The sequence below is a fragment of the Styela clava genome, chromosome 15 (genome assembly GCF_964204865.1).
Source record: "Styela clava chromosome 15, kaStyClav1.hap1.2, whole genome shotgun sequence".
Classification (NCBI taxonomy): domain Eukaryota; kingdom Metazoa; phylum Chordata; class Ascidiacea; order Stolidobranchia; family Styelidae; genus Styela; species Styela clava.
The window spans coordinates 11,750,634-11,775,770 of record NC_135264.1 but is presented as its reverse complement, the minus strand read 5'-3'; the positions used below and the strand labels follow the sequence as shown (position 1 = coordinate 11,775,770).

Genomic DNA, 25,137 nt, shown 5'->3' with positions numbered 1-25,137 from the left:
AAAAATTTTGTACATTTGGAGTAGGCTTATAACAGTATGTTGCACCACAAAGGTGAAAAAGTCTCTTGTTCAAAAGTGTTTCTGGGAGTTTCGCGCAGCTGCAAATTAAAAAAAAAAGAAATTGGGATCAATTACTATTTACGCAAAATCTATACCGTAGCTAGTCAGTGTTCATCATGCTTTCTCACTGCATCTGGAAACAAATGATTATATTTATTTCAAATAGTTTTCAAGTCTTAATTTACATGAAAATCTAACTTCTGAACTTGCCAACTTATGGCGTTCAAAAACTTGATCAGATTGAAAAATACATTGCTCACTGGATGTCTTCATCAAGTGAATAATACTTGCCTAACAAACACATACAATGGTTTACTGGTGAATCAAAGCCAAGCTGTATTAACCACCTTCTTAACTCAGCCTTCTAAGGACTTCCACTCATCTGCAATTGATTTCAAATGGGAAGGCAGATATCGAAACTTTTATCATGCTGATTTATACATGAAAACAGGAAAAATGTTGGACATAATAGCCAAGAAAAAGAAAAAATCAAGAATGGATGGAAAGCCACAAATAAAAGGCGTTGTTTTAAGACTTTTAATTAAAAAGCCGAAAAAACCAAACAGTGCGAATAGAAAATGTTGCAAAGTACGGTTAAGTACCGGAAAAGAAATCATTGCTTATATACCCGGCGAAGGACATAATTTACAAGAAAATAACGTTGTTCTCATCGAAGGAAAAGGACGTAAGGATTTAGTCGGAGTTCACCATAAAGTTATTAGAGGAGCACTTGATTGTGCTCATGTTGTTAAGAAAGAACAAGACTAATTTTTGCTATAAAATACTCGCAAATACTAAAGTATGACAGACAATTTGAAACAATTGAGCTCCTCACAAAATATGAAAATAAAAATTACCGTAGGATTATATGAGAGCGTTAGATAGCTTGGAATTTATATTTTGTGACAATAAATAATACTTAACAATGGCCTCAAAATGTTTGTAATGGTTTAAATTCTGACATATTTATGAATCTTTCATACTGTAGTAAAGAAATGTTTTACTTAAAAAAATCTCTCGTAAAAGAACAGCTAGCCTATTTAACTCTTAAGGATTTTGTCGTTCAACGTATGTGATGTTCCATTTTCACAAGGCTTTACTAGTCTTAAAGTATATGTTAATAAACTTCTAATGCCGCCAATGTTTTATTCAACTCACAAAGTTTTTTTGTGAGTTGAACAAACTTTGTCTAAATTTTTCAATATAAAGATTTAATAATATAAAACATAATTCCTGCCATTTCACACAAAATCTTTTCATATAGAGCCGTGCAAAAATTCATCACTTTTTCAATTGAATTTTACCGAATAACTTCCTTACCTAAGTTGTGATTGATGCTGTTTTGTTCTATCTATTCTATATGGTTCAAAATGCTCTTTACAATGTCAAAATCTAAAATACAAAGATATGAAATTTGTTGTTTTGAGATTTACTATTTGCAAATGCATTTCAAGTTGGAACTTCTTATTTTTTTTAATAGGAATTACCACATTGCTTTATCTCTATCTTTCTCAATGTATTTTCAATGTTGCAATTCAACACATGCTCCGATACTTCTACCAGACGGTTCGCCAGTCATCGTTGGGAGATCAGCAGAGACTAAAATACCTGATAAATTGTGTTCAAGAAATCAGTTGGAATTGGTTGCAAATTACAATCAAAAGTAGGTAGGAATGTGTTATATTTTTGCTGTTATAGATACTGATATATTTATGTTTTGTGAAATTATTATTGACGTTATTTGAATATACTTTCTTTTGTGTATAAAGAGACTTTTTTATTTGCCAATGTTTATGAAATCTGTATCAGGCCATACAGGTATTTTTGAGGTACCTATAGATTTATATTTGGAATATATGCTTATTTGAAAAATGGTCATTTAGACGGAAACATTTGATTCTAACTTGTTTCAAATATAGATTGTCCGCTATTGTGTTTTCTTGCCCTGTCAAATTGGTTTGTAAAAATATTTCTGTTGAAAATGTGTCAAGTATATGATCAATGTTTATTGAGACTTTATAAGACGTTTTTAAAATATGTTTAATTATTTAAAATGTTGTCTTGAAAACCACTTTTCTAGAGTGATTTTATTGGCATCACTAAATTTGTTATTTTTGAACATTAGATATGTTATGGTCAAGCAACTTGGCAGTAATGCATCTCAGATAGAAGGGATTGATATCGGACATAGAAAAACTGACAGACTTCATGCAGGACAAACGTTACACGTCGTTGATATGAAATATCCTCACAAGATTGCTATATGTATCCCTAATTCAGGTTTCATTTTCTATCATATAGTGAATTTATTATTATTAGAGAGAAATGCACTATTATAAGGACATGAAGGTTTTACCAGTAGCATACGTTGTTCAATAAACTAGATTGCTGAAAATATGGGGTGAGGATGGAATTTTTTTAAATTTAGAAAAATGTTGGGTAAAAGACAGTACCTTGATGAGCGCAAAAAAAGTGTTTACGCAAATAGTAGTAGAATTTTAAATAACTAACGCTGTTTAGGAAATCATAATATTCGATTAATGTAGGTTTTTGATATTGATTTATCCAGAGTTTACCGTGATAATGACGAAAAACAATTCTTGTCCCAAAAACAGTGACCTGTACTCATATCCCAATGTAAATTTATTTCTCCAATAATTTCAAAGAAACCACATCGAAACTCTTATGTTCTATAATATTTATTCAGGAACTACATCTTCCAATACCAAGAAAACAAAACTACCTCAGGAGGAAAACACATTCAGCAAACGACAAAAAATGACTGAAAAAGTAGCGAAAAATATTTCCGATGAAGAAAACGAAACAAATTCAAATAATAAAAATAATTCAGCACAAAAACCTTCCTATCATTGGAGTCAAGGTTTGAAAGGATCAATGGATGATCCTAGTTTGAGAGTTTCCAAAGATGATAAAGTTGTTGTCATCAAAGATAAATATCCAAAGGTATGTTGATGCTAATATTATATTGCGAACTAAAGTCTGAATTCATAATTTGCATATGGTAAAAATCCATTGCAGATTTCTATTCAATACTCTGTCACACTGTGTACAAAATACACAGGGTACTGGAGGCTGCTCCACAAAACTGAAAATTAGCATAAACGCAGAAAACACAGCTAATCTATGAAAAATTGATGAGAAATATATTACAACTTATATAAGCAAGAAAACTTTGTCTGTATACCAATTTTCAAAAGAATTTGCTCAAAGTGAAGTCTAACACACTCGCTCTCGAGATAAAAGTGAATCATCTTTCTGCTGAAACCCCCTCTGAATCATCTTCTCATCGTTGTTAGGAAATTTCCTTGCAGAAATTTTCAACCATGAATTATTTGAACTCTGACAAAATTTAACATATTAACCCAGTTGAATGAGGAGTTTTGAGAGGAATTTATGGGTGTGTTTTTGAGTGGTGGAATTTTACAGACACTCTCTCATCATAGCTCATATTGAAACTTATATATATAATTCGACTTATAATTAAAACATTGTCTCTAAACCAAGTTTAATCCTAAATATTCAATACATCATGACTTGATTTTGTGTCTATGATGTCATTTTCAGGTTTTCACTACTGTTTCATACATTTTCTAATATTTAATTAATCACAATGCTGTATCCATATCGTCATGGTAACTTGTATCATTACCCATTGATGCCGTGTCACTGACGTTTTTATATTGTGAGCTGCCCATTCTTTCGTTCTGCAAGGACCCTGAAATTCGAATGGTTTGTCAATTATACATTGCAATACAGAAGAATAAAAGAATAAATAAATGTTGATATATAAGTTTCCAACCTTTTTTTTCAAGCGACCCAAATTTTCAAAAAAATAGATTTAGTAAAATCTCGCGACTCAAGTATAATATGTTCAAATACAGACAGACTAGTATTTATATGTTTAATTTTTGTATCTTTTATTAACATTTTTATTGTATATACTCACCTATTTCTAATTCTATTCCAATTTGATCAATATTGTCTGAGTCAAAAACTGATCCACATTCACTGGAAGCATTCGATGTATTCTTTTCATTAGCAATATTTTCCAAAATGTTTTCATCTTCATTGGGACTTCTGTTTGTATTTGGAAAACCATCTTCGCAATCTTCTGTGCTTTTGTTCTCTTGGTTCAGAGGAGACATTTCTTGCATTTCAACATCTTCCGTCTCTTTTGTGATTTCTGATTCAAGCCTGCTTCCTCTTTTTCTGTATAAATAATAAATGAGATGCATAATGGCTATATTCACATGAAAATTTTAGTATCTAGAACAGACATGTGCAGATTACGACTCGCGGGTCAAATCCGGCCAACTGGGTAATTCAATCTGGCCCGCCTGATGCTGCCACAACTTAACTGGAACCAAATTTTGATGATTTAGTTAAAAATAGGTCAAGGGATTTGTTAAGATTGCGGATAAATTTTGGCACGTGGTTCATTGTTTTCCACTGTTGCTTTTGTAACACTGTGAACATTGTTCATAAAATGTAACTCTTTACGTCATACTTACATGGCCCGCCAGTCTCGGTGGGCAAAATTTTTGTTCCCTGATCTAAAAATCGTGCCCACCTCGATCTAGAATGTCCGTTTTTCCGCCAATAGTAACATTTTAGTCTTTTCTCTTCATTTACAAAGCATAATGACACTATGCTTTATTTTTCTGATTCAAATATTGTCTATATGACGGTTATTTGCCTGCCCCCTTTTCTCTGAACGAAGTCCAGTCCACTTATATATAGGCTAAATTAACTACTATTTGCTCCAATTTGCTATTTTACGTGTCAACTAGGAAGCGCAAACTTTCAGGAGTACCGTATTTATTCAATTATAACGCGCACTCGTGTATAACGCGCACCTTTAAATTTTGAATGAAAATTGGTATAAAATTCTTTTTTTTATTTTTTCTCTACTAACTACTGGTAAGCACATAAGGTAACAACTCACAGCATGAACAAAAATTTATTAAAAGCACACAGTAATTCAAAACTCTTCATTCCGCATAATCATTCCGTTTCCGCATAATCAACAACCTCCAGTTTGAATGCAGCCCTATATGCAGAACGTTTTTGTCTTACCATAATGGGTAATATATAATGGGTATATACAGTACAGTACGATAATGGCAAATAAATATTCTCAACGCAGCGGGAATGTCAAACGCATGCTGAGCTGTCGCATGTGCGTGTGCTTGCACGAAATCGAACGCTTGCACGAATGTCAAACGCACGCTGAGCTGTCGCATGTGCGTGTGCTTGCACGAAATCGTCCTGCCTTGGAATGTGCATGCGCGAGCGCACGCACGTTTCAGATGTTTAAAACCACATTTTCAATACCGCATTTCTCAGACCTCGTGTATAACGCGCAGCATTGATTTTTGCCTAAAATTCAGTTCAAAATTTTGCGCGTTATAATCGAATAAATACGGTAAATCCAATTTCAACTAGGATCACTGCTATGGCTTAATGTAATCAATGTTAAACCTGTAATAAAGCCCCACTTCATAGTACATTGTTCTTACTTGTAACAAATGAATAACACAGATATTGTAAGACTAAGAACAATGAGAATCATCATTGGAAACATGATAGCAGATGACATTGAATTTCCATCAAATGGTTGAATTGTTGTTAGTGTGTTACTAATAGTGTTCCAGGTTTCCAAAGTGTTGAAATCTAGATAGAAACAATCAAGTGGTAGAAAATTCTTGATTTGTGTACAAAATAGGATGGTAACCAATTAGACTTGATGAAACATTTAACAAAGCAGGATCCCTATTATCTGAATTTTTTTTTGTGCCAACATTTTTTTAAGACATAGTGTAATAAACAGTGTTCAATAATAATTTCTGTATTAACATAGGTATAAATTTGGTCAAATGGAACATATTTGATGTAAATTCATCTGCTTCTAACATTGAATTTTGGTGTAAATGACTTCTTCATTCTCAAATATAAAAACAAACTATAAAATTTGTTATTCTGAAAAGCGCTACTAAATATATCAGTTTCAGACTTTGTTTAATTCACCTTCGGGGATAAATTTTACGATTTATGATGGAGATAAAGCCGGATTGGTTAGTAAATGAATCCCGTAAGAAATCTCAAATTCTATCACTATTTCTAAGTACCTTGATTTTTCTGGCATATTCTTCCACACGATGGGCCTGCTATATCACAATAGTCATTGAACCATGGTTTCTTCTCAGCATAAATGCCTTTAATTTGTTTGTTTGTGCAATGCTGTGTATCAAGATAGTTTGGCTCCCCCTCATCCCAGTTTGTGTATTCCATTTTTGTTCCATCTTCCCATACCCAATCGTTACTGGTATTTCTTATACCAATCCAAAGGCATGAAACATTCTGATCCATGTTTTGAATATCGATTTGGTTATTTATGAAGTTTTCTGTCTCTTTGTCAGAAATGGTTGCTAGGTGACCACCAGATTGTTTACATTCTTGATCAGCGCCTACGTGTCCATCGGTTGTCGTCAGATTGAATGAAAAAAAATTGTCTTCATGTTGGAACCACTCTGAAAAATATTGTTCTTTTCAGAGTTTTACAAATTTTATTTTCAAAAGGAATCTTTAAAAAACCAGAGTGGAATACTGAATCAATTTAAAATTGATTATCGGCATATTCAATCTTCATTCTTGATTTTAAAGTATATTTTAAAATATTTTCATTCAAAAAAAATCATCATTTACTTTCTGAAAACTTTCTGCGTTTCCAATTCTAACTTGTTGAATATACTTTGTCTATGTATAAGAAAATTTTGAATTTGTCACATATTTGAATGTATTATTGTATTCGGAATAGTAGATAGTAAATTTGATTTTGGCCATCTCTGATTTAGTATCTTTATTTAATAAGTATCAATGACCAAACTGGGATTTGTGTTAAAGTATGATATGACCTCATAAAGAACTACTGAAACAGTTATATTATGTGATTACTAGTTTCATGTGACATAACCACTAGGTAAATGAGTTTCTTGTGTTGTTTCGAACTACAATTTTTACCTTCCATTCTTTGTATTGTGACAATCTTTTATTGGATTTCTATATCTTGAGTTTTTGATATTTTCTTCATTACTATTTAAAAATTCTTTAATGTGCCATCGTCTTGTTTCATTTGCTAATTCAAGAGATTTGTAAATTGTAACTATTTTTCGAACTTTACTAAAATGCAGTATCAAGTGTTATTAACTGCCAAAAGCAAGAATACTGATCAGTTTACTGCATTTTGCACAATTAAAAAGACAAATAATAGTTCTCTCCTTAATATTGTTATCTTAATATTGTTGTCTCTCCCCAACATGGAATTTTGCCTTTAGTTTAGACTTGACAACTTCTCTTTGTATATCTCGTAATCTAAAATTCCTACAATATTTTACAACTTTCCAATACCTGTGCTGTCCCAACTGAGCTATATTATAATAGTAAGATCAACTGGAGAATAGGGATGATCAAAATCACGTCTCCTGCAATTCTAAATCCAAACTTCCTTTCAATTTTACTTCCCAATGTAATAACAAATAACTTGTCATAGTCATAATCATAACAGTTATTTCCTTTACACTTACATTAATTCCTTTCTAAATCTCCCTCTTGTTTCCTGTTGTATTCTTCACAAATCATAATATCAAAACCTGCAACTGGACGATGAATCATTACAGTATAAAATCATCATTTTAGTCTAGGTCACGCAACTTTCTCTAATGTTATACAGAATTTACAATATTACATGTATGCATACCTCAAATGCTTTTCAGGGTAGTCAATTGAGAAAATCATTTTCTTGAAGAAGACAGGCTTACTTTCACTTTACATCTTGTTTTCTTTTGTTAAATATATATGAAATTACACCAATTTTATGTCTATTTTTGTCCACAATTTTTATCATTATTTATATTTATTACAGGCAAAGTATCATTGGCTGGTTATGCCGATAGAAAATATTATATCTTGTGCTCATCTTAGATCTGAACATCTACCTCTTCTTAAACACATGGTAAAGGTATGAAACATTGATATCTAGTGTGAATAATGAATGCTATCAACGGCATTTGTTTTGAAGTTATATTTTTCATATGTTATCTCCCCTTTTTCAATAATTGTCCAATATTATTTGTGTGTTGTGTGTAATTTTGCTGATAACTGTAAAAAAATTAACTACTTTTCCATGAAAATTGAGGAGTCTTCTTAAGGTTATTGCGTTTATCGCTATATGTGACATTTAAAAAGTGAGAAAATTTAATAATATTCGACCATACATACCATATAAAAATTCCTGGGATTTCTTGAGTAATCCTTGCCACTGATGGAGGCGAAGATTTTGAAAACTTATTCAGCCTAATTATCAATGTTATATATTCTATTTAGGTCGGTGAACAAACAATTGAGGACAATATTTCAGAAAAGGACAAGTCGAAAACTGAATTTCGATACGGTTATCATGCTGTTCATAGCATGAGGTTAGTTACCCTTCACTAAAACTGTAAAATCTAATTGACAACCTTATTTATGTGTGAAGAGATTGGATGTGCTGTAGTCATTGTTGTGTAAGGTAGTTTCACCTATGGCTTCTTGCATCATGAATTCCATGTATCTGAAAAAAAAAATGGTTAACTATACCAGACATGGACTGGTAATTTAGAGGCCGCGGTTAAAAAAAAACACTTGACAACTTTTTACTTTTTTAATATGTAGTCATCTTCATATGCATGTTATCAGTCAAGATTTCGATTCTGATGCATTGAAGACGAAGAAACATTGGAATTCATTCACTACTGAATATTTTGTTGATGCAGAAGGTATATGAATAATTTCCATTGCTGTTTAAATTTTGCTGTTTATGTAAAACATTTCTCTTTCCAGATATCATAAATGAAATTGAAAAAGATGGGAAAGTGAAAAATAGAAAACACATGGCAGATCTTTTGAAAGAACCTTTAAGGTATGAATCTTTGTATGATATATTGCAATATTTATTCATGCAATGTAGCTTTGCTGATTAGACAATCGTTCACTTTCTAGATGCCACATTTGTAAACGGGATCAGAAAAACATGCCAGAACTGAAGAAGCACATTCTGAAATGCGGCTGATACTTGGACAAAATAGTGTTGGAGATGACATGCATTTTTCCAACATTTGTTTCAACGAGACAGAAACGATATAACACGAGAGCAAATATGATCGGTCAAGATTAATGGCGCAGGAATGCTCCTGGTTACCCATGGGCGGGAGTTCAAGCAATTTATTTTCATTGATTCTATGCGTGATTGTTAAATTATCATGAATGTTTGTTGGTTTGGCGCCAATACGCCACGGACCCTAGTGGTAGTTCGTGATGTAAAACTTGACCTGTTTTGTTTCTATTAATGAAATAAACTTACGAGAATTTCTAAGTTTCTTTTATGATACCAGGTGATACCTCACGAAATACCTCTGTAATATTTAGCGATGGTTGGCATATCGTGATAAGCGTTCGTCATTGCGACGCTGGATACCATGCTAAGGTTTGCACTTGAGGTTCGCGTTCCGTTTCAACGAAGTGCTGGCCTATCTGCCGTCAACGATTGTTTCGTGCGAGCACTGATCAGTCACAGACTAGGACGTTCTCCACCGATATTTAGATTCGTCCGTGTTTCGTGTCATTGAGGTTGAGTTGATTTCTCTTTGGTTGGATTTCGGAGATCCTGCGCGACATCCGGCTCAAATTGAAATAACAAATTCATGAAGCAATCGCTTGGTAGTTTAATGGCACGCTTTCTTGGTTTAAATAAAGCAAATTCATAATAACATTACCGGTTTTTGTTCAGTGGTGCATGCTGCACTGTTGGTGAGTTCAATCTCCGCTGTACTGTGAACGAAGCGGAGTTCATATTTACGTTTTACTTACTTTTTGGTTTTGAAAACGAGCGTCCACGGGGAGAATTAGGGAGAGGGAACGGGGGAAATATGCGGAATGTCATTTTATGATTGCTGGACCCCGCTGCCGTAGGGGGTTCGCGCATTCGCAGGTCGGTAGTTTATTTATCACCAAAATGAAAATACACTTGATGCAAACAAAAACCATCAAGTCCTTTCATCTGAAACAAATAACTGGCTAACTAATCCTTAAACCGACATGGACTGGCAGCCGGAAGATAGGCAGTGCTTCGCCATATGATTAAGCCGTCTCATCGACTTTCCTTTCCACTTGGAATAAATGTGTATATCCCATCCCAAGATGATAAAGGTTATATATTGTTTTGGTGGAGCGTTCAGTAAAACTAGTTTTAAAGTAACTTTTTCCTCACTTGAGGGCGATAGGGGGAAGCTAAGTTCGCGCGATGTCCAGGAGATGTTCGATAATTTTGCAAGCTTCTTTTATCGCTCACGTGCGTAGTACTGTGTCTCTGGTCGACGTTGTGGCCAATATGAGACTGTTGCGAATTGGAGATGAGTTTTTATGTTGACATACGGGGGTTCGAAAATAAAGGTTCATACTATTCCGTTCAAAATCGCATGTTTTGCTCATGCTCCCGAGTGGGTAAAATTTTCCATCCGCTAACTGTAACATCTTGTCAATGGGTGACCAATTTTAGACATGGTAGTCAGACATAGATCGGTAGCGCCGATATTGTTGCCCGTTAACGATATGGTTAATGTGCTTTTGACAGTTGCAGTCCCTAAAGTCATGCATATAGACTATCTCAACACGCCTTGAACCATCCCATTTAATGCGGTTGTGTTAATTGATTATAAAAACTATTATATTTCGATTAGACATTCCAAAGTTTAATTGCTATCCCGTGGAAGAGCTCCAAAAAGAATGTGGTTATGTTAATACTTTATAGCATAATATACTGCTTTGAAGTGGTCGTATTAAAAGATTTTGTGGATGTATAAAATGTGACAAGTGCCTCTCACAATTATAACCCATCATATCAATGCCTACTCCATCAATCTCTTTGCCTATTGATAAATTACTGACATTTGCCTTTGACAATTGTTGAGCACAATTTTGAGTGGATTTGAGACGTCATTCATTTATGAACATACTGATCCTTTGAAAAGATGACAGTTTTAATTGTGGCTGTGTGCTACGTTAATTATATCTAATTTAACGAGACTTGACTGTTTAGCTAATTCCCCTTATGTGCGAATGCCAGCAGTAACAATTCGTTGCCCAATTCGGTATATTCAATTCTTAATGTTGTCCAAAATACGATAACACTTATGTTTTCGACCCTCTATCCTGTGGCGTGTGAAGAAGGCTTGAGATTGTCCAAATCTCGCTCCCAGAGCATGGTAAGTGGTTGTCGTTATCGAAGTGGCCATTTAGCTCTTATGTTTTTGTTATTGGAAATATAAAATTTCATACCATTAATTGGACAGGTGCTGGTATCCTCACGAATGTCAGTTATGCCAATCCTTTTTGGCATCCGTCCGGACGGTGGTCGGATTATCGGTTTAATATTGCCTGTTCAAGTTTTTAGTAGCGCGAACAAGAATACACGTGGGGCTATTATGCACAAGAACAGTAGTAGTTGTGACGATTTATCTCTGGACAGTTTCATCTACACAGCAAGTGGTATACCCACAGTGTAACTTGGTTAGAACAGAGAGATAAAGTTGTGCAATTATCGCGTTCTCGCTATTTTCTTTTTGCGCGCATAGGAGTTGACATTTTTGGAATAACTAGAAATTTAGTACAATGTGATGATAAAAGAGTTTATTAAATGTTTTGATGATTATCAGAGTGACTGCACGTTATCACTGTCCGTGGTATTGCAATAGAGTTCTCAGACATATCACATAAATTATTACCATTTTGGCGATTTCAGACAGAATTGTTGATAATTGTTAGCTTATAGTTAACTGATAAATGTTTCAATATACAAGAAATATACATAAGAGTGAATATTTTTAACGACAATTGTTAAAAAACTGACAGATCTACTCTACTGAAAGTACACAGCGGAGAATACGAAGTAGGTTGTGATGAACTAATTCCAAATAAAAGAAAAGTTTAGAAAAGTTATAGTGAATTTTAGTTATTTATTCAGTTTACTTCAATTTTTATGGCTTAGATACGCGACAATAAATCTTGAAATAAGAGGATGACGTATGCACTTTCAAACTTCGATGTACAATACACTTTGTTCCAGTCTCGTTAGATGTTTACTTAGTGACGTAAATACGAAAGGACTCGAACTATTGTCTAGATTGGAACTCGTTGTGTTGTTTTATAGGAATTATTTCTATTGTAATTAGCGATGTAGGTAATTAGTTAACGAGGAAGTTTCGCGTAGAATTTTTTTTTTCGGTTAGAATGGTAACGGAACAATCCGCATGTGTGTTTTATTTTTCTCCTCACATTTGAGCCACAAATTTCGGCATTCGTTGTGTGTGTGAAATATGTATTCCCGCCTCACTTTTACTTTATCCAGTGTAGCAATTTCTTAGCCTATTGTCGTCAAGATTTAAAATTAAATTCCATCAAAATTACTATCAACATAGCGTGTTACAAAATACACAAAGTGTGTGTTTGACACTCGCACGTGACTGTTCTCCTTGTTTTCCCGCCTCTGTCGTAGGAACATATTGTCGTCTATACCGGCGTACATATTAAACGCATAAAGGCGCGAATTGGTCACTATTCATGATTGGTCGACGGCAAGAAATTCTAAATCCAACATACAACACGGGACCAATGTTTAACGAGTCGCGTAGTTACGCTGGTGATCAAATAAAAGGAATTTCGCCAACATCTGACGACAATCTCTCGTCGAATGGGCTTAATTTTTGTCGTTCGCGACAAACAATACTTTTTGTGTGTGGCGGAGAGAGTAATCGAACCCCCTATATCGTTAACCACGTTCCACCGTGGGCATAGGTAAACTTTTCTATGGTATCGATGTGTGACGATTACAATGGTAAACTGATGCCAACACAATGGATTCAGATAATAGCTTTGTTGCTCGTTGGGTTGCGTTCCGATAGCGCCAGGTCGAGTGCCTATTGCACTTTTCTAGAAGCGATGATTGTAAAGTCAGAATGTTGAAGTGCTTTTTGCGGTTACATTGAGTAAAGTTAGAGATTGAACGTAGTTGTGTGTAATCCGCGATAAGCTAAGGTGGTGTTGTCTTAAATTAGATGGCGTACTGTAGTAGCACGATATATAAAAAGTTGAAAAATTTATAGTCGATCAAAAAGTCTTGAAAATGGGATTCGTCCTCTGAATCTTTGTATTGGGCCTGTTTTATTTCTTAGCGTTTTTACACATAAGTTATTTATAAGGAATAATCATAAGTAAAGCAAAGAAGATCGAGTTCATTTTAATATAATGAGGGGACTCGCGAAGAAACAAAAAGATGAATTTATGATGACCTGCAAATTGAGAAATGACGACATTGTCACGTCTTTTCATCGCACAATTTGCGCAACCGAGTTTTATACAGTTAGGTGCAAGGATGGTTAGTTATATGGTCCCAATCGCAATTTCGGTGGCTTCCCTGTATAGGACATTGAATTTTCAAAAGCGTCAATTATAATTATCTCCAGTGGAATTCGTTACCTCAGACCCGCCTAAAGTATATATATGATGAAAACAATCAAAATCTGACTGTAGATAAGAATTCGATGGTTTTAAATTTATGAGCCAGATGGCTTGAGTTATAAATATTATTGCCAAATATTCGATGATTGACGAGTGTTGGAATTTTCTATGCTTATGCAAAAGATCGTTCGATAGTGGGCGTTGTTTAAACATTGTTAAATTTCATGGAATCTCCATCGTAAAATTTCAGTGCTTGAGGTTTACTATTTTAAGGGTTGTATGTACCTGGTAAATAACTGTTTACCTGATTTGTAGTTTGTTGTATATTGGGTAACTGCGTGCCCTTAGCAACAAGGGTTTGGCAGGTTAAATCCTTGGCATCGATTTCGTAAAAGTACAATGATAGTAAAGGGGTAAACAAGGCAGTAGCATGTAGTAGTGCAAGCAAGGCGCAATTTGCAATAACTATAGTGAAAATATAGAAAATCCGAATTATAAATTATCATTATTTGGCAAAGAAAATAATATATATAATACCGGGCGAGAGGAAATTCAATAAAATTGCTTAATCATATCCATTCATATGGCGAATCATGGCCTCTCGTTCGGCTACAGTCATATCAGGTATATAGGAATATAAACTTGTTTCATGTTATTAATGTTTAAATAGTGTTCAATTAACTTTCAATGTGTACCCGAATTACAACATTTTTATGCCAGTTGAAGTTGAACTATTTTTCAAGCTATTCATTAACTTGGTAACGATTATCAGTGACATTCCAATGGTCGCTCATGACTTTACTTTGGGAGTGATTGTTATCATTCGCTTCTGCGTGAGTGTGTGATTGACTTTGCTCGTCAAAATTTCTCGTATAAATATTAGGCTAATATGGCGTACATCCATTGTTCATTTCATTCAGATTAAAATGTGTTATCCACAATAAACTTTTTCATAGTGGTAATACAAACGACTGGCAAAATGAGTGGGACTACGTCCCTGCCAATTATGCCTCGGCATCCGGGACAACCGCCCAGTTTGTCCGCTAACCACCGAGACACATTTTCCATATCACATCGGTCAGTCGGTCCACATTCCACGATAAGTGGCCCACCACACATCGGTGGCACTTCTGCTTCGACACCAACTTCAAGATTGAGTATCAAGGACAGCTCACAAATAATGGCAAAAAATGTTCTCTTCTATCGAAGTGGAGATACGAATTTTCAGGTGTGTTTCACGTGTAAAAACTCGTAGGGTTAAATGCAAAATAATTCTATTATGCATCGATAAATTGCTTATAAGTCCGTGGTTTCAAATACATTTTGAAGGGATTTTTAGAAATAAATCACCATTCTTCTGATTATCCACTGGATTCGAACCCTCGATTTCGTGGGTCTTTAAATATCTCAATACGATCTCCTAATGAGGTAACGGTTTTTTAATCGATTGCATCTTATTCAGTTTCCGTGTCCAATCGAAAAAAGAATTTCTGCTCATTACGTTTTGCTCAACAACGAAATATATATTCTACTTATATTAAATCTAATTTTTCTCTTTCAGTCTTTCAAGGTGGCAGTAACGAAGAGGAACTTTCGTACATTCGATTCACTTCTCGAGAATCTTTCAGAAAAGGTAACAATTGAGTCATTTTAATACCATATCAGATTTCATGCACGAAAGAGTATGTATCACATAAATGTCGATGAATTTCGGCAGATGCAGCGATTACAAAGAAGGGCGAACGATACTGCATAGTAGGCTTGCACGTAATTGACAAAAATCAATTCCGTAATTACGGCCAAATCGATTACGTAATGACCCCGTAATTGCGATATTTTTTCACACATTTAAACCTATCATAACAACCAATTTAATCCACTTCTATTCCGAATGGGACATCGGAGTTTGGTTTTCATATTCCCGGCAGTACTACACGCCGGCTACAGATGTTAAAGACAAATATCAAGAAGTGAATTCAAAATAATTTTATTCTGATTTTTATCTTTTGTATTAGCTTTGATTTTTTTTTATCCACTTTATCACCAAATTTTATGCGATCAATTTTATCATTACCAACACTGGTAATATATTTAGGAAACGATAGTTCACTTTTTTAAAATCGTATTAACGTATTAATACGACTTTCGTATTAAATAAAAATTCCGGGTTGCTAATTTATTAATCAACTACAAGCGTATTCTCTCGTTTGATTATACTTTCGCTTGCCTCGCGACGAAGACTTGTTATTTCACCGTTTTCTACAATATCCGACTTTACTACTTAGTTAGCATTTTATGATAATTATTGATGCCGACTTATTGACGATATTCCGAATTCCATGCTTCATTCTACATTAAATCATTTCGCGGCCTAAAAGTTATAACATTATTCGCGATAAATTTAGATCAAATATTAATTATTTGCGCATTATTTAAAATACCGTACTTATATGACATGCCTTCTCCGAAAATACAAAGTTATGTCGCAAAACAATGCATTTTGTGACATTTATTTTGCACTCATGAAAATATTAATTTATTTTTCTAACTCAAGTCGACAATCCTATTTGCCAAGATTGACACAAGTTTGGTCGAGTGCCGGTGGTATTCGAGTCGACGATAAATCAAAATAAGTTGCCGCATTTGGTAAAGACAGGTAATCATATTTGGCCGACATATTGCGAGGCATTGTGAAAAACATATTGAGAAATGCCAAGTCCGGACAGATATATAACGATAAAATCGGTAACAGAACATCAAGATTTTGTAATAGAAAATGGATCTCGCGCAGAAAAAACCCCGGGAATCCCGTCGTATTGTTGTTTCTCTGCCGTCTCAATCGCTTTACCGATGCCGAAAAGACTAAGTTGCGTCGGTTCATTACGCAATTTCTCTTCCGTCTTTATATTGCTTTTTGATAAGCGCGACATTAATTATCACGGCATTTACAAAAAGACCATGTTTTATAAGTTGATCTCTTACATTCTTTAGTCATTTCACCCGAAGAAGTTGAAACCAGGTGTGTTGACGTCCATCGGTCTCAACACAATTCTATTCTTTATCTACGGTTAATATGTACATTGGCCATCCTAGATAAGTTGATAATAGGTTAGTAAATGACGCGTTATGCCTTCCCCATCTGCCTAACAAGAGAGAGAGAAACGGCTGCGAATATCGGAACTCCAACTTCTTTTACTTAAACTTTAATTTTTTACAATCGACGGAATTGACTGCTCTGAGGAGAGCTCGTTTCAATCGCGAAAGCGCTCGACCAATAATTACGACTTTACGTAATTCGTAACTTCCCTTCCGTAACTCGAAATAATTCCGTAATTCCGTAAATCCGTAAATTACGTGCAAGCCTACTGCATAGTGTGTGTGTGTGTGTACCAGGTTAAGCTCAGCCCAAATTTCATTTTATTCCGTCTTTAATTTTAATTATATTACGAGCTCGGGGATTGTCTGTGTTAGTCAAGTGAACTTACCTTGGCTTCCATCCCTTTACACAACGCGATGCAAAGTAGGCGAACAAAATTAGTTACCTCCATATTGGTTTACACACACTTCTGGAGCGCCCTCAAATCTGCATATATATGGCGAGGGGTCGTAAAGGTGCAGCGATTTCTGCATTATTACAAAATCCTGCTGCACGCATTTCTTGTCAAACTTTGTAGGGTCGAATTTCAACTAAAAGACCAGTTTTTGCTATTTTGGGCTGTTTTCAGCGTTATTTAATACCACAATCTTTTACAGGTCTCTCTTCCGTTCGGCGTTCGCACAATCAGCACACCGAATGGAACTCACGGAATAAGCAGACTTGATGAACTGGAGGACGGAAAAGCATATATATGTTCTGATAGAAAAACAGTCAAACCTCTAAATCTGAATTTGAAGCGAAAAAACAGACCACCCTGGTTCATAAGGTAAAAAAATATTCATGGAATTGTAACCATCCGCTAGGAGTGGGTTTGAAACGAGTTAATTTTGGTGGTGTTTTTTTATTGCATTTATGCGGACACGGCTCTCGCCCAGAACTTTTAATTGCATTCAGGTTGCGCTGAATGATTTCATTGCCAAGCGTATTGCCAGAAATGGCGACATTGAATCTACTCATTATTCATCTTACTAAACCTCTTTTACGCGACCATCTTTAAAGCATACAAGGCCATGAAAATACGCATCTGCAGACGTGAATCTACGATATGTTGTGGTTTAGAATTTAATGTAAAACGACATGTTAATGTTTGGATTAAACGTATGAAGTGGGTTTTATGTGATTGTAAAATTGATAGGCGACGGGAATGATACGTCGAGAATAACAGCATCAGTTATTTTTCAAATGTTGGTAGGATTAAATCGATAGTCGAGATTTTGTAATCTGCCATAAAACATAAAATATGCGTCAATACAGTGCAACAGAAATAACCCACCAATTCTACCGGCATCGTCGAATTTAGTGGACATGGCGTATGTGGATAACGACCGTATACATATTATCTCTGTACATCGGGCCTCGAATTTATACTAAAGTACTAAAATTTGACGGAAATTCTGATTTACAAGAAATATATATATTGTAGAAATGTACGCACAATATTGATTTCTATCGTTCCCATTGATTATAGCAAACCCAAGACTCGCACCCGACGTGTTCCAACTCTTGCGAGGAGGTCCAGCCAGACAAGCCCAGAGACAAATTTACCTCCAAGATATCAACAAGTAAAAACACCAAAGAAAGTCGTCATTGTAAAGAATGGCGATCCTTCATTCAGGTATTTTATGGTTTATGATTCGCATTGCTTTAGCTGTTAATATAAAATATTAAATTAATAATCTTCCCACTTATATTCAGACATATCATTCTCCTTAGTCGCCGAACTCATCAAAATTTTGACCAAATTCTAGAAGACGTTGCCGACATTTTTCGAATAAAACAACATCATTTATATTCATGCGAAGGACGAAAGGTACTGTATTTACTGTATATTTATTGCAACATTCTGTGATTTTGTCAATACGATGACTAACAATTATTGAACTCGATAGATCGAGAGCCTGCAAGAGCTGTTCGCCAATGGAAATGTATTCGTACTTGCCGGAAAGGAATCGTTTATCCCAATGGAATACCGGATGAAACGCGGAGCCAATGCACAATCAAAGTCAGGCAGCTCGGCAGGTAAGGATTGAAAACCTAAATTGCCAGGTTACCAACGTCGACAGCAATCAGCGGCTTTAAAATAGTATTTAATGGTAATAGAACAACTCCTAGATTTTGTATGCGTGGATAGTCTTTTTCTTTTTATTCTTTTCCAATTCGCTTTTTCATTTCTTTTAGAAAACACTAACGCGGTGGATTCAGCGAGAATGCCTAAAGAATTGAAACGTACAAGTAAGTTCCGTGGTGCGGTAAAATTTAAATGCAAATAAGTTCATATTCATTTCAAGTTTTACCAAATTAAAATAAATGACACAAATTCGAATGAAGAACAACAAATATAATTTTAAACACAATTTGTATTCAACGAACTGGGTTGTCTATCAATAAGTAATAAACAAACGATCAGCTGTTTCTGCATTTTGTCGGTGAGGAGCAAAAAAATATTAGGAATCTTGCCTATTGCATTTTTGAAAGCGTATTTTATTACGATAGCACCGTAAATAATTATAGTACCGTTAGTCAGTTTGATTTTGTTTATTTACAAGAGGGAAGATGGCGCGTCACCGTAACGACGAGTGAACTTCCAGCTGCTGGTACCGATTCTCGAGTCCTACTTACGGTCTATGGAGCAAAAGGGAACTCTGGAGCAATACCCTTGAATCATAACAATGTTACTGGAACCAGTACTATTGTAAATAGGGATAAATCGAAAAAGTTGTTTATGAGTGGAAATGAAGATGAATTCGTGGTAAGTTGTTCATTGGTGTTTTTTTCAACACCATTGGCCCAATTTAACGTCTTGCTAACATTTATTATTGATATTTTTCACTGTTTTATGTAGTCGTTGATCTTAGACTATATTTTCCTACATGATTCTTCATTTGCTCTCTTTCGGTATTTTCCGCCTATTTCTAATTTCCGTATTTTCTTCTATATCTATTTTTTGCATGTGTCTCCCTTTTTTCTTTTCTTTCTTCCTCTCATGACTTTTTCTATTCTTTTCCTTCATCCCAATGTCTCCGTCTCCTCCCTTTTGTCACACCGCTTCTTCATTCGTTCCTCGACTTTGTTCTCCTTAATCTCCCCCTTTTCACCTTTTTCATTATGCCTCTCACATTTCTCTCATTTTTATTGTCGCTGCTGTTCCCGTTACTTTTATTCTTTCCTTTTTTCTATATTTTTCAAAATAACCACCCTTTCGACTTTTCTCCCGGTTTCATCTCTTCCTGATTCTTTCCCTCTTATTATTATTATCTTCTTCTAAATCTATGAATATTTCAGGTAAACGTGGGGTTCATTTCTGATATAAGAAAAATCAGGATCAGTCATGATAACAGTGGAAAATCATCACCGGGATGGCTTTGCGAAGAAGTTATTTTGTCCGATTTAACAACCGGGGAAGTCTTGACATTTCCTTTTAACAGGTAACAGTTTTTTTCAACAGGATGCGGTTAGGGTGTGGATAAGGATATAGGATCGTAATATCAACCTATAGAATAGAATAATTAATAAGATAATAACAAATCACGACTTTTGGTATGACTGACTTACAATACATTGTAATATATTAGTCTGCGGCTTTTCCCTAATCACATAATATTGAAAACGTATTTTTATAGAAAATATCCTTTTTTTATGCATGGTTCACAAAGACCAGACGGCATGATGTTATAATATCTATGGTTCATGCTCAATCGTATATACTATTGTAGACTAGTTGTGTGTTCTGTAAATATTGGTTGAGAACTTCAACTTTCCTGTGATGTATTTGCAGAAAAAAGATAATTTGTTGACTCTTACTTTATATTATTCTTTGATGTAAAGCACCATGTGCTATATATATGCAACATTTGTAGGCACAGTAATCAATTTTACTTTATTCCTATTTTCATTTTATGAGTTGCTTACCTATTTTACTTTGAACTATGTTCTGTTTATGTCGTTTGAAATGACCGATGTCTTACATCCTGGAATATTGTCTAAGACCGAAAGCATAGGTCACAAGACAGACTGGCTAGTCTCAACATGAGCTCCAATTATTAGTATGAATCCACTTTTCCGATACTGTCTTTTGACCCTCTTAATTATATGTTTTGCAACCTGTTTTCTTTTCACTATCGTTCCGGTTGTCTATGTGAACATAGGATTACTGTTGTTAACATTATTTTTTCGTAATTTTGTAAAGGTGGTTGTCACGCGACGAAGATGATGGTGAAATATGCAGAGAACTTCCTGCAACAGCTCAGAATGAACATTCGCCTCCAGGTAAAGACATTCGTACTATGTGGTTCACGTGAACACTGGTCGGTTACGGCTTCCTTCACCATCAAGTACATACATCTAACTAAACAAATACCTGGCTAACTAATCCCATACCCGAAATGGACTGGTTGCCGGACAAGAGGGGCGTGGTTTGCCATATGATTATGGGTTAGAAATATTGCGAACACTCAAAGTTTAAAATGTTTTTGTCTTTTTGCCCAGGCATTTATTTAATATGGATCCAATATAAGTTATTTAAACATAATTTGATTGTTTTCAGTTTTGCGATACATCGTCTCTGTTCATACTGGAGATCTCTGGAATGCTGGTACAGAAGCAAATGTCTACATTACTCTATATGGAACATTAGGTGACTCAGGATCAAGACTGCTTCAAGTCAATGGCAAACCCAAGCAATTGCATAAAGGATCGGTTAGTTTTTTATTGTAGGAACAGATATGCATGCCAGTGGATATCGCTTAAGACCAATTTTTAGACAGGCCAATTCATACTTATTGTCAGAATTTGGGATGTGAAAGTTGTCATGTATATTTTAGTATTCTGTTCTACAATGCACACAATGCACACAATATTTTTATAATCAGCTGTATGCCTTCTTCGGAATTCAAGTGATTGTCAGAAATGTACTTATTTTCTGTCTTTTATACAGAGTGTTGAAAAAGTTACGCAAAATGAGGGTAAAAGTTTTCGTCATGGCAACGTTAAAAAAGTAACTTTTAACTAGTGTCAGTCGTGAAATATTTAAATGGCATTTCACCGTAATTCAATACTGTTAAAAGGCGTCAGTCGTTAAATGTTTTAAGTAGTATTTCATCTTAACTTCTGTTACTTTTGCGTTACTTCTTTAACACTCTGTATTTAAACTATTTTACTTTCTTTTAGATTGATGTTTTTCGGTTCGAAGCTGTTGATCTCGGAACACTGCAACGTCTTGTAGTTGGACATGATGGAGCTGGTCCGGGTGCTGGCTGGTACCTCGAAAGGATAATAGTTAGGGTTAGTATCGAAAATGTTGTTCATTTATAATACCATTTATCTTTCATAAGTTGTTTTACACAAAATTTTAGTCAAACCAGATACATGTGGAGCTAAGTATGTTTAAAAAGAATGAGAAATCTTTTATTCGACAGAGCATATTCCATTATTGTCCCTTAGTATTAAAACATATTATCTTTTATTTTGCAGGAAGACAGAGTCGGATCAGATGAATATATTTTTCATTGTGATCGCTGGTTGGATGAATCACAAGATGACAGAAAGATTGTCAGAGAATTATTTGTTGAAACTAAAGCATCGCGTAGGTTGAGATTAATTCGAAGAGATGTTTTTTTATATATATTCACTGCCTGAGTAACCTATAATTTAGTTCGAAATCAGAGCAAAATTCATATTTTTACAATTAAAAAAAAGGAATATAAATTAAACTGATTCATGATTGCCATGTTTCCTCTGTTACTATTTTACTTCGTTTATTTAAATAAATATGAATATATATATTAATTTTAATTTTTTAGATTCTCGTCTTCGTAATCATAATGAAAAATCAAGAGAATTGGAACTCGTAAGTGTTTGTGTGGACCTTGGTGTGTTGAATATAACTTTTAAAAATAATTTCATATATAAAATGTCTGTAATTTAAGTGGGATCAAGAGAAATGGAAATTCCAGAAAGGAAATCAGATCATGTTAATAAGTAAAGCAACTGGACGATCTATTCGAACAAAACCTGATGGATCAGTAGATGGCCTAGGAGTTGTTTCACATCCATTTGGTAAGCAGTATTAACATACAAATTTTGCTAAAAGTCATAAATTTATTATTTAATGATAAAATTTGGGAAAGCCTGAATAGTTTGATATATATACTTCCATATTTGTTCAAATGAGATTCCATATCCTTGTTTATATTACTGCTGGGATGTGAAGGAAATGATGTTACACTGAGAGTCTGAGGATTTTTCTAGTTTTGGACAAAATCCGACAAATTAACAGAATATTTGTCTTGAGTCTTGGTAGGAGTATATTTGAAAAACTCCCTAAGTTCAATTTCTTGGGCTAAAAAGAAATGTTGAAAAAGAAATGAAATATTGCCAGTTACTGCCAAATTCCTAAAAACTGTGAAACATTTATGCGTGATACTATTTGTTATGAAAAATATATTTTAAAAATATAACTGATAGAATACATCAAAAAATTACAGATTTAGTCAAGATAAAAGAGTCAGACTTGGGTAAAAAATATGGATGTGGTAGTTCTCCTAACAGAACATTATTATCACAATAATGTTCTTTTTCATTTAGGTTCAAATGTAGCAAATATCATTTTATTTTTGAAGTTTTTATTTCACAATATGTGTTTGTCTGTGTTGGAATGTTTACCTTATATTAAATAGATAACTTCTAGTAAGATTTTTACTGTATCTCTTCTTCCAATTCACTGTTGTATCATTGTTTCTTCATGAGGAAGCGAAGTATAGATTCCATATAACATAACATTTTTTGTATTAAACAATCAAGTTTCCGTAAGTAAATCATACTGTGTTCTGCTCCAATTGTTTACTCTGTATTCTTTCGAATTGGATGTTTCATTTTTATTTCAAAGGAGAGTGAGAAAAAAGAAGACAGGATAAATTTGTAATATAAATAAATTTATAACATCCTGTAGCGCCTAAGAGACCAGCAACTCTTTGTTTCATAACTTGTATAACATTTGAACATGTGGAACTGACACAGGATCATTAAATGATGTTTGGCTTACACCCAACAGTTCATATGCTAAGCTAACTGCCGAGACAGATATATTTTGCTTAGTTGTGAAAATTGTTATTCTGCTTACATCAGATTATATTGGAAGTCAAAATGTTTTTGGTTTTTTAAATTGTATATCCTTTTTACTAGGTGTTTATGAAGTGATAAAACGTCGCGGAACAATTCGATCATTTTGTAGTGCTTCGACACCAGCCTATCATCTTGCCATTGACCAGAATAGATTATTGGGGCAGGTCAGTTTTAAGGGATTCATCGAAACTTTCATTAATGTCAATAAAGTATTACTATTGGTTTTGCATGTGGTCTCCTGTGAACAATTTAGTTGTTATCTTCATTAAATTAGTTTATGGAAACTTGAAGAGACTGAGGAAGTTGGATTTAACCTAATCTTGGTCTCTAAGTGTTTAGAATATATTTTTAATAAAAGTTATCTTGTGATCTATTCAATTCTGCAGGGAAAAGGTGGTACATTCTGTGAATTTGTCATAAAAGTTCAACCTGACAGATCTGTGATGCTTGAATCTTGCCGATATCCTGGTCATTATATCAGTATTGATCCGAGCGGTAAACCTGCTGACACTAGAGGGCATCCCAACACTACTGGGCGTTTATTTAATGTATACGTCAAGGTATGAGCTTTATTACCTTTTATAAATTTGCTGTAAATTGTTTATTACATTTTAGTGCAATATCTTAAATTTTAGGGATGTTTCCGAAACAATTCAATAATCATATTCAACACAAGTCCCACTCAAGCTTTAGTCGTGACGGGGGTGGGTGATGTAGTCGGGACTGGAAAGAGAGGGGATATCACAAGTAAGTAATTTTGAATACCTCATTTAATTTGTATTAGAAATAGTGCTATGCAGACAAAGGAATATATATATTCTCTATTCTTTAAATTTGAAATATATTGGAAATATTTTGACTTGACTGGTAGAAGATTAGGTCTCTGTAGTGTATTTCTCAAATTTTTTTTATATTTAATTTACTCATTTTGTCCTATATTAGGTGATATGAAAACTGCTGCGAAATCTCCTAATGTCTCAATTCCACCTCAGTGGGCAAATTTTCGTGTTATAAAGGTGGCTGAGGGAGTAAGAATGTTTCAATGCGAGAAGAATCCCAGAAGATATTTAAGAATAAAAGATGGCCAATGCGATGGATTGGTAAGACTCAATTCAGATTTATTTGGAAGAATACTCAATTAATATTGCATATTGGAAACATGGCTTTGGAGTGACAAAATTTTCTAATCAAAATTCTCCTGGCTACAAGTCATTTATTGTTTAGTTTTGGTT

At 34.4% G+C, this 25,137-nt stretch overlaps 4 protein-coding genes across 5 annotated transcripts in view; 3 read left to right on the top strand and 1 right to left on the bottom strand.

Moving 5' to 3' along the window:
• The first annotated feature begins 172 nt into the window (after positions 1 to 172).
• On the top strand, positions 173 to 1,537 carry LOC120333839 (small ribosomal subunit protein uS12-like). Its single transcript, XM_039401226.2, has one exon. The coding sequence runs from the start codon at positions 277 to 279 to the stop codon at positions 826 to 828; it is 552 nt and encodes a 183-aa protein (XP_039257160.1). The 5' UTR covers positions 173 to 276; the 3' UTR covers positions 829 to 1,537.
• Positions 1,395 to 9,487, top strand: LOC120333816 (aprataxin-like). The gene is made up of 8 exons (XM_039401197.2): positions 1,395 to 1,723; positions 2,186 to 2,340; positions 2,768 to 3,024; positions 8,003 to 8,098; positions 8,464 to 8,555; positions 8,791 to 8,894; positions 8,959 to 9,037; positions 9,118 to 9,487. The coding sequence occupies exons 1-8, from the start codon at positions 1,395 to 1,397 to the stop codon at positions 9,185 to 9,187; spliced, it is 1,182 nt and encodes a 393-aa protein (XP_039257131.2). The 3' UTR covers positions 9,188 to 9,487.
• On the bottom strand, positions 3,031 to 7,991 carry LOC120333828 (uncharacterized). Its single transcript, XM_039401211.2, has 5 exons — positions 7,102 to 7,991; positions 6,210 to 6,611; positions 5,601 to 5,754; positions 4,028 to 4,290; positions 3,031 to 3,796 (listed from the first exon to the last, which is right to left on the bottom strand). Exons 1-5 carry the CDS (start codon positions 7,106 to 7,108, stop codon positions 3,687 to 3,689), a joined length of 936 nt encoding a protein of 311 aa, XP_039257145.2. The 5' UTR covers positions 7,109 to 7,991; the 3' UTR covers positions 3,031 to 3,686.
• Positions 9,488 to 14,549: 5,062 nt separating the features above from the next.
• LOC120333851 (lipoxygenase homology domain-containing protein 1-like) overlaps positions 14,550 to 25,137 on the top strand; it is a 32,680-nt gene continuing 22,092 nt past the window's right edge. The window contains exons 1-20 of one of the 2 annotated variants that reach the window (XM_039401238.2): positions 14,550 to 14,857; positions 15,191 to 15,262; positions 17,383 to 17,552; positions 18,255 to 18,401; positions 18,482 to 18,596; positions 18,676 to 18,805; positions 18,965 to 19,018; positions 19,333 to 19,535; positions 20,069 to 20,211; positions 20,973 to 21,052; positions 21,330 to 21,481; positions 21,953 to 22,066; positions 22,256 to 22,367; positions 22,585 to 22,631; positions 22,711 to 22,840; positions 23,269 to 23,298; positions 23,966 to 24,069; positions 24,292 to 24,465; positions 24,541 to 24,652; positions 24,848 to 25,005. In XM_039401238.2, the coding sequence (XP_039257172.2) occupies positions 14,609 to 14,857; positions 15,191 to 15,262; positions 17,383 to 17,552; positions 18,255 to 18,401; positions 18,482 to 18,596; positions 18,676 to 18,805; positions 18,965 to 19,018; positions 19,333 to 19,535; positions 20,069 to 20,211; positions 20,973 to 21,052; positions 21,330 to 21,481; positions 21,953 to 22,066; positions 22,256 to 22,367; positions 22,585 to 22,631; positions 22,711 to 22,840; positions 23,269 to 23,298; positions 23,966 to 24,069; positions 24,292 to 24,465; positions 24,541 to 24,652; positions 24,848 to 25,005 (2,496 nt within the window). In that variant the 5' untranslated portion in view covers positions 14,550 to 14,608. The remainder of the gene's footprint in view (positions 14,858 to 15,190; positions 15,263 to 17,382; positions 17,553 to 18,254; positions 18,402 to 18,481; positions 18,597 to 18,675; positions 18,806 to 18,964; positions 19,019 to 19,332; positions 19,536 to 20,068; positions 20,212 to 20,972; positions 21,053 to 21,329; positions 21,482 to 21,952; positions 22,067 to 22,255; positions 22,368 to 22,584; positions 22,632 to 22,710; positions 22,841 to 23,268; positions 23,299 to 23,965; positions 24,070 to 24,291; positions 24,466 to 24,540; positions 24,653 to 24,847; positions 25,006 to 25,137) is intronic. The other variant, XM_078120490.1, reaches the window with a different exon arrangement.

Coding starts and splice junctions, on each gene's coding strand:
- LOC120333828 (XM_039401211.2), bottom strand. Junction 4,291..5,600: donor GTGTTATTCATTTGTTACAA/GTAAGAACAATG, acceptor TTATTTATACAG/AAAAAGAGGAAGCAGGCTTG. Junction 3,797..4,027: donor TGGAATAGAATTAGAAATAG/GTGAGTATATAC, acceptor TTCGAATTTCAG/GGTCCTTGCAGAACGAAAGA.
- LOC120333839 (XM_039401226.2), top strand. CDS start 277: ATGGCGTTCAAAAACTTGATCAGATTGAAAAATACATTGCTCACTGGA.
- LOC120333816 (XM_039401197.2), top strand. CDS start 1,395: ATGCTGTTTTGTTCTATCTATTCTATATGGTTCAAAATGCTCTTTACA. Junction 8,099..8,463: donor TTCTTAAACACATGGTAAAG/GTATGAAACATT, acceptor TATTCTATTTAG/GTCGGTGAACAAACAATTGA. Junction 9,038..9,117: donor CTTTTGAAAGAACCTTTAAG/GTATGAATCTTT, acceptor TTCACTTTCTAG/ATGCCACATTTGTAAACGGG.